The sequence below is a fragment of the Bubalus kerabau genome, chromosome 5 (genome assembly GCF_029407905.1).
Source record: "Bubalus kerabau isolate K-KA32 ecotype Philippines breed swamp buffalo chromosome 5, PCC_UOA_SB_1v2, whole genome shotgun sequence".
NCBI lineage: Eukaryota > Metazoa > Chordata > Mammalia > Artiodactyla > Bovidae > Bubalus > Bubalus kerabau.
In genome coordinates, this window is record NC_073628.1 from 122,158,346 (window position 1) to 122,172,260 (window position 13,915).

A 13,915-nucleotide genomic window follows, 5' to 3' on the forward strand; every position below is an offset into this window, starting at 1 on the left:
CGGCTGGCTATACTCCAATACAAAATAAAAACTTAAAAAAAAGACTCAGTATCAATAAGATCATCACTCAACCTATCAATGCACAGGGTTTAACTTGATCATTTCTAAGTAGTAACAGAGCACATATGTTTTTCTTTAACCCAGTTGATGGCAAGTGGGCCACTTGGACCAGTTGGAGTGCCTGCTCTGTATCCTGTGGAGGCGGCGCCAGGCAGAGAACAAGGGACTGCTCTGATCCTGCTCCCCAATATGGAGGCAACAAATGTGAAGGGAGTGATGTCCAGAGCGATTTTTGTAATAGTGACTCTTGTCCAAGTGAGTGTTGGAAATAGTGAGTCAACATTATACTTTCTTAAAGTTTCATTATGGCCGTTAAGTCCTTAAAATTACAATAGTCTGTTACTTGATTTGTCTACCATTGGTTTAGAATATCAAAATGTTGTGTGGTTGCTGTTGTGTCTATATAATACCACAGACCCCACTGATTTATATGGGCAGAGGTTACATCCTATTTCATGTCCTTTATAGGACCAGCTTCAGAGTGCAAGGACTAGGGCATCCTTCCACACTAACTGGTGATGCTTCCTTAATAGAAGCAAGCCAGTGCCTCTCTGCCTTAATTTAGTCACCCAAGCTAGAAGTTAGGACCCTAGCAGCATTTCATTTCACTGTATCCTGAATGTTACAGCTTGACTCCTCAGAGACCTTTTCTCATTCCTATCCTCCAGCTCCTGGAAAACTCTTTTTGTTGTGGTTCAGTCGCTAAGCTGTGTCCGACTCTTTGCGACCTCTTGGACTGCAGCATGCCAGGCTCCTCTGTCCTCTGCTGTCTCCTGGAGTTTGCTCAGATTCATGTCCATTGAGTCAATGATGCTATCTAACCATCTTACTCTCTACCTCCCCTTTCTCCTTTTGCCTTCACTCTTTTGCAGCATTAGGGTCTTTTCCAGGGAGTCAGCTCTTTGACCAAAGTATTGGAGCTTCAGCAGCAGTCCTTCTAGTGAATATTCAGGATTTCCTTTAGGATTGACTGCTTTGATCGTGCAGTCCAAGGAACTCTCCTAAATCTTCTCCAGCACCACAATTCAAAAGCATCAATGCTTTGGCACTCAGCCTTGGTTATGCAGGTTAAATGGAATTGTACAGTCACTGGAATGTATACCCAGTTTCCAGTCAAACCAACAGCCAAACCACCTGTCTTTGGAAGATGCCTATTTATAGATCTGGGTGTTTCTTTTCACTTCCTGGATAGAGTCTTTCTGTACTCTTTGGATGAATGTCATTGTTTACCACTTCTCCAATGGTTCTGTGTTGTAGCTCATGGTAACTGGAGTCCTTGGAGTGGCTGGGGAATATGCAGCCGGACATGTAATGGGGGGCAGATGCGGCGGTACCGCACATGTGATAACCCTCGTCCCTCCAATGGAGGAAGAGCTTGTGGGGGCCCAGACTCCCAGATCCAGAGATGCAACACGGACATGTGTCCTGGTGAGCCTCCCAACCCCTGGCAGTAGAATAAGTAAAGCCTTTCATTCAGTGCTCCTTGTAGCAGCCCCATCATTTCAGGTCTTGAAATGAAATTCATATAGGCAGAGTCACCCTGGGGGTAGATTTTATAACCCATTTGTTAATATTGACCATCTCGTTCTTGTTCACAGTGGATGGAAGTTGGGGAAACTGGCATAGTTGGAGCTGGTGTTCCACCTCTTGTGGAGGAGGTGAAAAGACACGAAAACGGCTGTGCAACAATCCAATACCATCTAAAAGTGGTCGCCCCTGCCCAGGCGATGCTACTCAGGTATCCAGATGTAATATACAAGTATGTCCAGGTAAGCAACTACATTCGACTTTGGCAGGACCACATTTACAGACTTTCTGTGAATTAAAAAAAAAAAAAAAATGGTGTCACTCTGAGCCCTCAAATTACAAAATAGTGCCAACTCTGGGTGAAAGGGGCTTCCCAGGTGGCTCGGTGGTAAAGAATTCACCTGTCAAGCAGGAACATAGGTTTGATCCGTGGGTTGGGAAGATTCCCTGGAGAAGGAAATGGCAGTCCACTCCAGTATTCTTGCCTGGGAAATCCCATGGAGAGAGGAGCCTCATGGGCTACAGTCCATGGGGTTGCAAAGAGCTGGACACAACATAGAGACTAAACAATGACAACAACTGGATGGAAGAATTAGGAAAATGGCACTTTTTCCCCCTCATTGATGCAGCTCTGCGCCAAAGCTCATGCTGGATATTAGTCTCTACTTGCCCCCTTCTAGGCTCCTTTTATAAAAGGATATGGTCTTCCCCCAGCTGTAAATAGTAGTCCTGGGCTTGAGGACTAAAAAGGGCAAGGAAGAGTGGGCAAACCAGTTTGAGATTCCAGGCAGAAAAATGAGGGTTGGGCAGAAACTGAATAGCTAATAGAAATACACAATTGGAGGCTGTTCTTTCACAGATTGAAATATAGAGAACATGAGTATAGACAGTAAAATAGGGAAAATTCAGTTTAAGGGAAAAGATTAGGGGGGGTTTCAACTACTGTCATTCAAGTCATGCAATATGGGCTAGATAATTGAGATACAACAATTCAGAAGGAACAGAGTTGGCATTCTAGAACTCATGGACCTCAGAGTTTACTGGAGTCCCAAGAAACTGTGGAAAATATTAAGGGTATTCATCTCAAAGAACCAGACCAAAAAGAACATTTTCACACTGCTGAAATATGGGCATACCATTGGACATTCCAAAGCTTTAAGGTTGCTTTGGGAATTAAATATCGCTGAAAATCAACAAGGCCCATTTGACAGAGGGACAGAAAGGAGTTACAAGAACAGATGTATAGGATGTAAGCAGGCTGAAAGAGCAAGCATCCCTCACTCAGTTGCTTAATGCGTCTCCTCAGCATGGCGCTGATCACCAACGATGTTGAGACTCTTAACATGTAGGCACAGTGACAGGTCTCATTTCAATTGAGACATTTTGTAGCTCAGTCTCTCATGATACCAGGGACCCAGTGACAGAAGAAGTCCAAATAGGCAAATAATTTGGATTACAGGATCTGATAGAGAGTTTGAAGGATCCCAACTGGGTAGACAGAACAAGGAGACATCTATTGAACACTGGGATTCAAGTCTCTAGTGAAACTAGAGAATCAAGGTCAAAATGGGGGGCCACTCATTAGTGCTGACCTTGAGAACTAAGGAAATTAGTCCTAAGCACAGCGAGATGATAGTAGGATCACTAAGGAGCCAGCCAGGTCCTACTATGTACTTTCTTGCGTCATCCTGCTGCATGGTTCCCATCACTCTCTAAACTCTCTACTCTTAGCTTCTCAGATGTGACAAGCCACCATCTCTCCTAAAAGGGCGACGTGTGCTGTATCTTCTACCCAGAAAGCCTTTCTCTGCCTTTCGTGACTTGTATATATGCTCAGTCCTCATCTTAGCTAAGACCTAAGCAACTCATCTTCCCATCTCTAGTCTATTTTTACCTCTTTCTCAGACTTCCCTGAGTAATAGATATCTTACACATTAGTGCATTTCACATCTATTTGTAGAATTCTAATTATTATCTCCCCTGTTTAGATATAAGTGCTATGAAAGCAAGCTTCATGTCTTTTTTATCTTTCTTACTATTGTATCTTCAATACTTGACTAACAGATGAATATAATCAAGAACATGAAGGGTGAATCAATGTGAAAAAACTGTTTCTCTCACTATTAAAATAATGCAAAATAAAATGATGAAACACTTATCGACTTTTCTCAGATTGAATACAACTGTATTTCTCCCCAGTATATAATTTGTTGTTTAGTTGCTAAGTCATGCCTGACTCTTTCACAACCCTATGGACTGTAGCCTGCCAGGCGCCTCTGTCCGTGGAATTCTCCAGGCAAGAATACTGGAGTGGGTTGCCATGTCCTTCTTCAGGGCATCTTCCCAACCTGGGATCAAACCCACATCTCCTGCATTGGCAGGCAGATTCTTTACCACTGAGCCATCAGGGAAGCCCCAGTGTATAATACATGACAACAATATCTGAAACACCTTATGATTGCTTCAAACTATATTCAAGTGTGTGACCAGTCACAAGGCTTTGGAGCTGTTTTGTTGCTGATACCTCCTTCCTTCTGCGCTCTCATGAAGGAGGCAATGGATAAAAGAATAGGGGTTTTCTGAACCATTTTTCTAGATCCCACGTTTATACATCAATAGATGGTAACTTGTTTTTCTCTTTCAGACACACAGGGAGCTCAGCTCGGTGCTCTGTGCTGACTTAGAAAGGTGGAGTGGGAGGGAGGCTCAAGATGGAGGAGCTATATGTATACATATAAATGATTCCCTTTGTTGTACAGCAGAAACCAACACATTGTAAAGCAACTGTACCCCAATAAATAAATTAAACAGTAAAGAATATGGGTTTTAATGACAAGCAGATCTGTTTATATCCTCATTCTGCTGCTTCCTAATTAAGTAATCATGGGACAATCACTTGAATGCTCTGAACTTTATTTTCCTAGTCTGCAAACTCTGGCTATTTATTTAAACTGTGGCTATTTAAACTTGCCTTATAGAATTTTTGCTAGAATGAGTTAAAATATATTATGTGCTTCCTATAGTACATGACATGCTCAATAAACCCTCATTATTATCAACATTTCATCACCATCACCAAACACGTACTTTATTTTGGCTTTGGATTGTGAAATAATACTGTGATGTACATAGATTGGAAGGATCCTAGATTTATGCGGGATGATGAGTGTTACATGGGAGTAGAATGTTTTGAAAGCTTATTTATTTCACTCTGAAATTCAGATGTCATATGATATTTTAAATGTTTGGGAGAAGATTTGGAGCGTCTTTGAATACTGGCTTTCTTTTCTCCGATGTAATGTTGATGAAATTGTTTCCTTTCCAAGAATGTTTTTTTCTTCCCGCAATAGGTGGGCCCCAGCGAGCCAGAGGAAGTGTTATTGGAAGCATTAATGATGTTGAATTTGGAATTGCTTTCCTTAACGCCACGGTCACAGATAGCCCAAACTCTGATACTAGAATAATACATGCCAAAATTACCAATGTACCTCGCAGTCTCGGTAGGTCTCTTTGCTGATAAAAGTTGTCAATAAGCCTCTTTTTAAAAACATACATTATTCTTCATCTATTATTTCCACTTAAAATTTCTAGGGATGCTACTACTAAATGAGCAGTGTAATAGTCCTTAGTTTTATCCCAATGGTAAAGTCTTTTTAAAAACTGATATTTTTAGATGCTGATATTTTTGTTGTTATTCAAGTGTATTTAGAATTCATCCCTTTGAATAATTTGCTGTAACAACAATGGGTTATAAATATTTTGCTTTGACATCTTATTTACCCCTTTTTTCTCTAGGTCCAGCAATGAGAAAGATAGTTTCTATTCTAAATCCCATTTATTGGACAACAGCAAAAGAAATAGGAGAAGCAGTCAATGGCTTTACCCTCACCAATGCAGTTTTCAAGAGAGAAACCCAAGTGGAATTTGCAACTGGTTCGTATCAACTGAACTTAATATCCTATTGCTATTTAAAAATATGATCACTGTAAAAGTTGGCAGTTTAGAAAAATACATTATATGTTCCCACAGAGGATAATTTCAAAGTTTTGTTGCCGTCTTATCATAAATGACATAAAAGCTAGTTTATATTTTCCTATAAACTTTTACTGACATGGCTCTATAAGAGGCCATATGTTTTCAGATAGTATAGTGATTTTTATAACCTAAAAGGTTTTTTTTCCTTCATCTTTCCTGTATCTGTTCTCTTTAATTCCTTAGAGAGGGTTTTGAAGGCCAAGCAGAGCAGGAAGCTGAGTCATAGCTATTAATTAAAGGTTTTTGTCTTTGAACCAGAGATTCAGTTATGATATCTGATAGGGATTCTTTAATCAAAAAATTGGAAATATAAACAAGCAAATCTAAAGACTTTTCACTTTATCCCTAGCCTTAATGCATATGGATTAGCAATTCATGGTCTTTTCCAAGTGAAGATGACTTTTTAAAGACCTTCATATGAAGTATCTTTGAAGGTGGTCCGCCTTTGCAGCAGTGATCTTTAAGGTAGCAGGGCTGACGAAAACCATAGCTTTAATCAGCCCACAAGACATGTGGGTCTTTGTATGGCAATCCACTTCCTAAGATGCCCCTTTGCTGTTTCTAAAAGCACCAGAAAGAACAAACCGCTGGAGCCAGACTTGTGGCTGTTGCCAGTCTTCCTGGTCGTGCCTTCTCACAGGCAATCTGTCCATTTCTGTAGAACTGCCTTGCTATTGCTTGCCAGTTGACAGTGTGGATTCCTTCACCTAATAATTATAGGTGTAATCAGGTGAAATTTTTGTAAAAAATGTAAAAAAAGGAATTTTAAAATCAATTTAATTCAGTAAATCTAAGTTTAATTTGGGGGCTAAGTGCTATTTTCTCTTATGATTTGTGTTTAATCAAGTTTGAAGTACAATAACATAGCCGAACTGGTATAAAAATAAGTCCGTAATGTGCTTACACAAACCATTCCTTAAAAAACTGGAAACAGAACTGCGTTATGATCCAGCATTCCCACTGCTGGGCATACACACACTGAGGAAACCAGAACTGAAAGAGACACGTGTACCCCAATGTTCATCGCAGCACTGTTTATAATAGCCAGGACATGGAAGCAACCTAGATGTCCATCAGCAGATGAATGGATAAGAAAGCTGTGGTACATATACACAATGGAGTATTACTCAGCCATTAAAAAGAATACATTTGAATCAGTTCTAATGAGGTGGATGAAACTGGAGCCGATTATACAGAGTGAAGTAAGCCAGAAAGAAAAACACCAATACAGTATACTAACGCATATATATGGAATTTAGAAAGATGGTAACAATAACCCTGTGTATGAGACAGCCAAAGAGACACTGATGTATAGAACAGTCTTATGGACTCTGTGGGAGAGGGAGAGGGTGGGAAGATTTGGGAGAATGGCATTGAAACATGTATAATATCATGTATGAAATGAGTCTCCAGTCCAGGTTCGATGCACGATACTGGATGCTTGGGGCTGGTGCACAGGGATGACCCAGAGGGATGGTATGGGGAGGGAGGAGGGAGGAGGGTTCAGGATGGGGAACACATGTATACCTGTGGTGGATTCATTTTGATATATGGCAAAACCAATACAATATTGTAAAGTTAAATAAAATTTTTTAAAAAATTAAAAATTAAAAAAAAATACACACACATATACGCATATGTGCATGCTCAGTCATATCGGGATCTTTGTGACCCCATGGACTGTAGCCCGCCAGGCTCCTCTGTCCACGGAGTTTTCCAGGCAAGAATACTGGAGTGGGTTGTCATTTCCTTCTCCAGGGGATCTTCCTGACCCAGGGATTGAACCTGCACCTCCTACATTGGCAGGTGGAGTTTTTACTACTGGGAAGTGTATCTGTATATATACATACACACACACGTATATGTAATATATTTGCTGTTGAAATGAATAAATTTTAATTCCTAGGAGAAATCTTGCGGATGACTCACGTTGCCCGGGGCTTGGATTCTGACGGTGCTCTGCTGGTAGATATCATCGTGAGTGGCTATGTCCTGCAGCTACCGTCACCTGCCCAAGTCACCGTGAAGGTAAAAGCTAGGGTAACGTGCCTTCACTGTTTATTGGAGTAATGGTAAGAGTCGGAGTCAGAGATCATTAAAGAAGCACAGAAAACTTGTATAGTTTCCCTTGTTCACTTTGGAGAATAAATCTCTAAACCACTAAGGGTAGAAATGGCTATGTGGTCTTTGTCTAAAAATCTTTAAGGAGGAGTCTTTATAAGCTTTTAGTAGTTTTATGACCATGCTCATCAGGACTAAGATCAGAGCTATGTTGATTTAAGCCATTTAACTTTCTATAGACAAAGAGAACAGTAAGTCTTACATAAAAGATTTTATAGACCATCCCCAAAAGTATTCCAGAAATTAAAGAAGGATAGCAATCGCCTTTTCACATTTTTACTTTACTTTTGACCGACAACTCTGAGTCCCTTATTAAACTCTCATTTATGACACTAAAATTATGAAACTAAGGTTGTTACAATGGTAGGTAGGTTCAAACTTTAAGTTTGAACACTGCTATATAATTACAATTTTTATTTAGAACTGTATATTTTTAGACGCTAAGCCATTTTTATCTCATTCTACATGTAACAGTACCCTCAAAAAAAAAAAAAAAAAAAAAAACAGGAGCCATGCTGATCCTCAAATCCGTATTGTCCTCCTTAGGATTATACTGAGGACTACGTTCAAACAGGCCCTGGGCAGCTGTATGCTTACTCAACCCGGCTGTTCACCATTGATGGCATCAGCGTCCCTTACACATGGAACCACACTGTCTTCTATGATGAGGCACAGGGAAGAATGCCTTTCTTGGTAGAGACACTTCATGCATCCTCCGTGGAATCTGACTACAACCAGTTAGAAGAGACACTGGGTTTTAAAATCCATGCTTCAATTTCCAAAGGTAATTTGGTTAAGGGAAAGTCCAGCTCTTCATGCTAGGTAGTCCTTTCTAAATGGGTAAAAGAATTGCACTGATGCCATTCAAAATAAGGATGTCAAGGTATAGACTGAACGTAACATGTTTTTCATGTGTATTGTCTATGTTTTATAAGTAAAGTCCTATGGTAAGTCCAATCCAATTAGCATTCTAGTACATTTGGTTTGCTAACATGCATCTTCATATATTAATAGCATATTGGAGTTGTTACTGTTCTAGCCTATATACACAGAGCAATTTAAAAAGATATCCTCTGTCAATGATTTTTCTTTGGGTAATAAACTCCATTTGTTCTTGTTTTGAATCTTACAAGATTTTTTTTAATTCCTGAAACAGGATGTAAAGGTATATCTTAACCTAGTCCAGAAAAAAAAAAGTTTCTGTATTTTAAAAGAAAAACTGGGGAGTAATCACCAGAATTCCAGCTGGCATTTATTGTTCTTGGAAATTATAGCTTTTGAACTGCTTCCTCTTGATCTTAGTAGTCCCCCTATGCTGGTGGGTTTTGATGTATCTATATTCTGAGATATCCTTTTTCATTTTTATTTAAATATTTATTTTTTATTTTGGAGTATAATTGCTTTAACCTTGTTGTGATCAGCCTAAGTATACATATGTCCCCTCCCTGTTGAACCTCCCACCCCATGCCACCCCTCTCGGTTGTCATGGAGCACTGGGCTGAGCTCCCTGTGTTGTACAGCAGCTTCCCATTAGCTGTCTATTCTACATATAGTAATGGATATGTTTCAGGGCTACTCTCTCAGTTTGTCCCACCCTCACCTTCCCCCATCTGCCTCTCTATTCCTGCCCTGCATATAGGTTCATAAGTACTATTTTTCAGTGGTAAGAGGCACCATGACAATTAGCATTCCATATCCCATGGGGTTTTGATGCTTGGAGATACTTGCATGAGGTTATGTTATAGACACTAACTGGATGATTTTAATATTTAGGCTCCCATGAGTATATTTAAAATGATTCGGAGTAGTCTGGGGAGTGTGTGTTTTGCTTTGTGCTGGCTTTCCTAAAATAAATCCAAGTAGATTTAGCCAGCATCATTTTGTTTATCATCTTTAGCACATACACTAAAAATGCATTTTCACTGTTTACCCTTGCTCTCATCAGTTGTGCATGTAACTGTTTTCTTCTTCAGCATCAGAACTGCTTCATCAAATCTGAGGTCATAGTAATGTAAGAATATATTCACATTTTTTGAACTAATCTCAGATTCATGAAGCCTCATAGCCCCACACCTTCTCCACCCACGTCAGTCACCACCACCTTATTTTACTATTGTCATGCATGTTACTTTAACTTGGACACGAGAAAAGAGCCACTGGAACAAAGAGTTATATTTTCTTTTCCCCAGTAATACCTACTTTTCAAATTTAATCTCCACTTCCACTTTTTCCAGTACTCCATACAATTTTTTTAAAAAAACTTTAGCACAAGATTTTGGTTAAAATGAATTTATATTATCTGGGACTAGAGGAATTAAAATGATTTTTGAAAAGCCATGTACTTTCTATCCAATCGTGTTAAGTCCTCTAAACGTGAAACTGCTTGATGGTCTTTATGGTTTCTCTCTATGGAGGGATTTGAGTCCCACGGTAGAAGGGAACACTGTGAGACATTTAAAACCTCTTACTGTTCCTGAATTCTGTGAATCACAGCTGATGCACTTGCCCATTGGTTGTTACTGTTCCTGTTTGTTTTAATAATTGTGCACCTGCTGTTTCTTTTTAAATGACCACCAGGGGGCAGAGTTGCTTAACCAGCATGTTCTTTTTGTTGGGTCTAAACTAGAACTAGGGTTACAATGCAGTTAGACTTGTACAGACCTTGATGACAGTTCAGATTTCTAGACACAAAGATTTTGGTTTACCTAGTCTAAGGTTGGACCTTGGAGTCTGTATATTCAACACAGCCTCTGAATGATTCTGTTGTATCTAGTCTTTACTATATGATCCAAACCTAGGTTGCCCACATCATAGCGACTGTAAGGAAACCTTCATACTGGTTGAAAACACCGATTTCCCAGGCTTCTTCCTTTGCCATTCTGACTGGGGTAGAACCAAGGGCTCTATATTTTTAATAACCTCTCCAATAGATTATAGTATCAGTAAAGTTTGGCAGTTATTAGTCTATAAAGATCCTAACTTAATTGTTTGAAGCATATTCTGATAGTATACTAATATGATAGTATACTCATAGAAGTGACTGCAAGGAAGAGCATCAAAATCTTGGCAGTAGTTTGTCTCAAGTGAAAGGGCACAGAGAATTTTATACTTATCAATGTTTTTACAATTATATATTACCATAACACACAAACAAATATTTTGCATTACCTTCCTACTATGTCAAAAAAGAAAATCACGATATAATTCAAAGTCACGTTCTTTAACTACAAGAGAAAGAATAAAAGGAGAATATGTATTTTATGTACTTTGATATGAAAATCTTTGGACATTATAGATAGAAGTATTTATATGGCTGAACCAATATTTAGAACCCAGAAATGGCAACCCACTCCAGTGTTCTTGCCTGGAGAATCCCAGGGACAGGGGAGCCTGGTGGGCTGCCGTCTATGGGGTCGCACAGAGTCAGATGCAACTTAGCAGCAGCATGATGTTTAAAAACAAAAACAAAAAAAAGAAACAGTTAATCTTGGTAACATTCTGACTAAAACAATGTACAGTGAGCCATCCATTTACGTGACAGTTGCATTCCTGGAAAGTTTATTGTGTATTTTAATCACACACAAAAATGTTTAATAATTGGAAGATGAGTTCTAGCCATAGATAATTACAAACAGCTTTCTGGATTCCACAAAAAAATGGGGAAAGGGACACATCTTCATCTTGCATCCTTATCCCACGCATTGCAATATTTAAAACCTGCCCTGGGGTCCACCCCACTCACAAAACAGGCTTCCTATTAAATCTTGTCATCATCAGGACAACCAAAGTCTCTCCCAGGAAACTTCCCAGATGCCGCCTTATGGAAGCTATCTCCCTGTTTAGAACCAAAAATCTAAAGCTTCTATCAGATAATAACATATTTATGTGACACATTTTTCCACAACTGTGGCCCCAACACAATGCTGTACACAACATATTGGCTACATTAAGGCATATGTAAATAAGTGAATAAAAATGAAGCATGAATTATAACCACCTGAACTGTATTCCTTTTAAAACTTTATGTTGGGGTACAGTTGCTTTAGTGTCAGTTTCTGCTGCAGAGTGAAGTGCATCAGCTGTATGTATACAGCTACCCCTCCCACACCTCTAGGTCATCACAGAGCTCTGAGCTGAGCTCCTTGCACTATACCGTGGGCTCCCCCTATCTATCTGTTTTACACATGGCAGCACACACATGTCAATGCCAGCTCCCAATTCATCCCACCTGCCTCTCCCCTTGGCGTGCCCACACATCCATTCCCTACATCTGTGCCTCTATTCCTGCCCTGCAAATAGGTTCATCTGTACCATTTTTCTAGATTCCATATACATGTATTAATATCAACATTTTTTTATTTCACTGTGTGTGACAGACATTTCTCTAAAGAAGACATACAGATGACCAAGAGACACATGAAAAGATGGCCAAAATTACTAATTATTAGAGAAATACAGATCAAACCTACAATGAAGTATTACCATATCACACATAGGTCAGAATCGCCATCATCAGAAAATCTATAAATCAAAAATGCTGGAGAGGATGTGGAGAACTCTCTTGCACTATTTGTGGGAATGTAGATTGATACAGTCACTATGGAGAACAGTATGAAGGTTCCTTAAAAAACTAAAAATAGAACTACCATATGACCCAGCATTCCACTACTGAGCATTTGCCCTGAGAAAATCATAATTCAAAAAGACATCTGCACCCAGTAATAATCATAGCACTATTTACAATAGCCAGGACATTGGAAGCAACCTAAATGTCCATTCACAGATGAATAGATATATAAAATGTAGTACATATACATAATGGAATATTACTCTGCCATAAAAAGAAATGAGATTGGGTCATCTGAATTGTATTCTTGAGTTCAGTGGCTTAAAGTCACACGGACTTGCGTCTAAATCCTTGTTCCAGATTATCTTTATAATTTTATTACCTTTGACTTTAGGTTACTTACATGACCTCAGTCTCAAATTCTTCATCTGGAAATTGGTTATGACGGGAGTCAGGGAATTCTGAGATTTAAATATAGCACACGAAGCTCACGGCACTGTATGACAGTCAGCAATCACTTAGCAAACATTTCTATCCCATCCATCCTGCCCCCATTCCCTTGAAGGTGCAGGAAGGCTTGAATACTCTCAGGGTCATTTTCACACTTGGAGAGGAAATGGATCACGAACCTCTGCTTTCTCTTCAAGGTTTTAAGCAGTTTGATTGCCTAGAAATAGAAAGTATGGCTTTAGCTTTCTAGTCAAGGAACTATATTCACTGGAGTAGTATTTCTTCCACCCTCCACAAATATGTATGCGAGTTTTGAACAGTGTCATGGTCTCAGCAGGGCTTAAATAATTTTGCAATCAGAGACTCTCCAAAGTAGAATGAATATGAAAAATAAATACCCAGACTCACTCTATGAAGAACACCTAAAGCAATAAAAGTAAACCATCTTGTGTATTTGGAATTGAAGGAAAATCTAAGATAATTTCTAAGAGATTGAATATAAAATCAGTGTATTATATGACTTAAATAAAATTCCCCTTAAGAGAAATCTATTATGTCAATGATTGCCTTTTAAGGTGTGTGTGTGTTTATATTACTTTGGTAACTTGAAAATGAGTTTAAGTTTTTGCATCTCATTAATGTTTATATTTGTAAAATAACTTACATCCATCAAAACAGAGTTACTTCCTAAGAAAAGAGATTCCCTAAGCTACCTATTCTTGTTTATACGTTTTCTTCTAACACTAATCTGACATCTACTCCATAATGATATGCCTGTTTCTTCTTGCTTTGACTACATGGAAAGAATACTTGGTTACACACAGAGGAACTCTGAACCAGATGCTTCTCTGTGCAAATGGAAATTGACAAAAGGAGAGGTTTTCTTCATTAAAGTTTGTTTTTCACTGGCATAAATTATTTTAAGGGTTTTCAAAATACCATTCCAACTTCTAGAACAGAGACAGTAAATGGCTGGAAGAATAGGATTTTGCCTGTGGTTATGCCTGGCAGTCACACTGATTTGTATCCTTTTTTGTTATCAAAGAATAATTAATTTTCTTTTGATTCATGTAAACTACTTAAGCAGAAAATCTGCTTCCATTGGCTGCTTGCCAACAATCTCTGTACTATGATTCATTTAGTTCTTGCTTAAGA

General features: G+C 38.9%; 1 protein-coding gene and 1 long non-coding RNA gene across 2 annotated transcripts in view; one reads left to right on the plus strand and one right to left on the minus strand.

The window, feature by feature from the left end:
- HMCN1 (hemicentin 1) overlaps positions 1–13,915 on the plus strand; it is a 546,435-nt gene that overhangs the window by 493,165 nt on the left and 39,355 nt on the right. The window contains exons 91-97 of the mRNA XM_055582953.1: positions 145–315; positions 1,318–1,488; positions 1,659–1,829; positions 4,938–5,087; positions 5,383–5,520; positions 7,529–7,650; positions 8,290–8,527. Coding sequence (XP_055438928.1) covers positions 145–315; positions 1,318–1,488; positions 1,659–1,829; positions 4,938–5,087; positions 5,383–5,520; positions 7,529–7,650; positions 8,290–8,527 — 1,161 coding nt within the window. The remainder of the gene's footprint in view (positions 1–144; positions 316–1,317; positions 1,489–1,658; positions 1,830–4,937; positions 5,088–5,382; positions 5,521–7,528; positions 7,651–8,289; positions 8,528–13,915) is intronic.
- Positions 11,273–13,915, minus strand: part of LOC129653365 (uncharacterized) — a 57,210-nt gene continuing 54,567 nt past the window's right edge. Inside the window, exon 2 of the long non-coding RNA XR_008715083.1 lies at positions 11,273–12,977. This is a non-coding gene — a long non-coding RNA (uncharacterized LOC129653365). The remainder of the gene's footprint in view (positions 12,978–13,915) is intronic.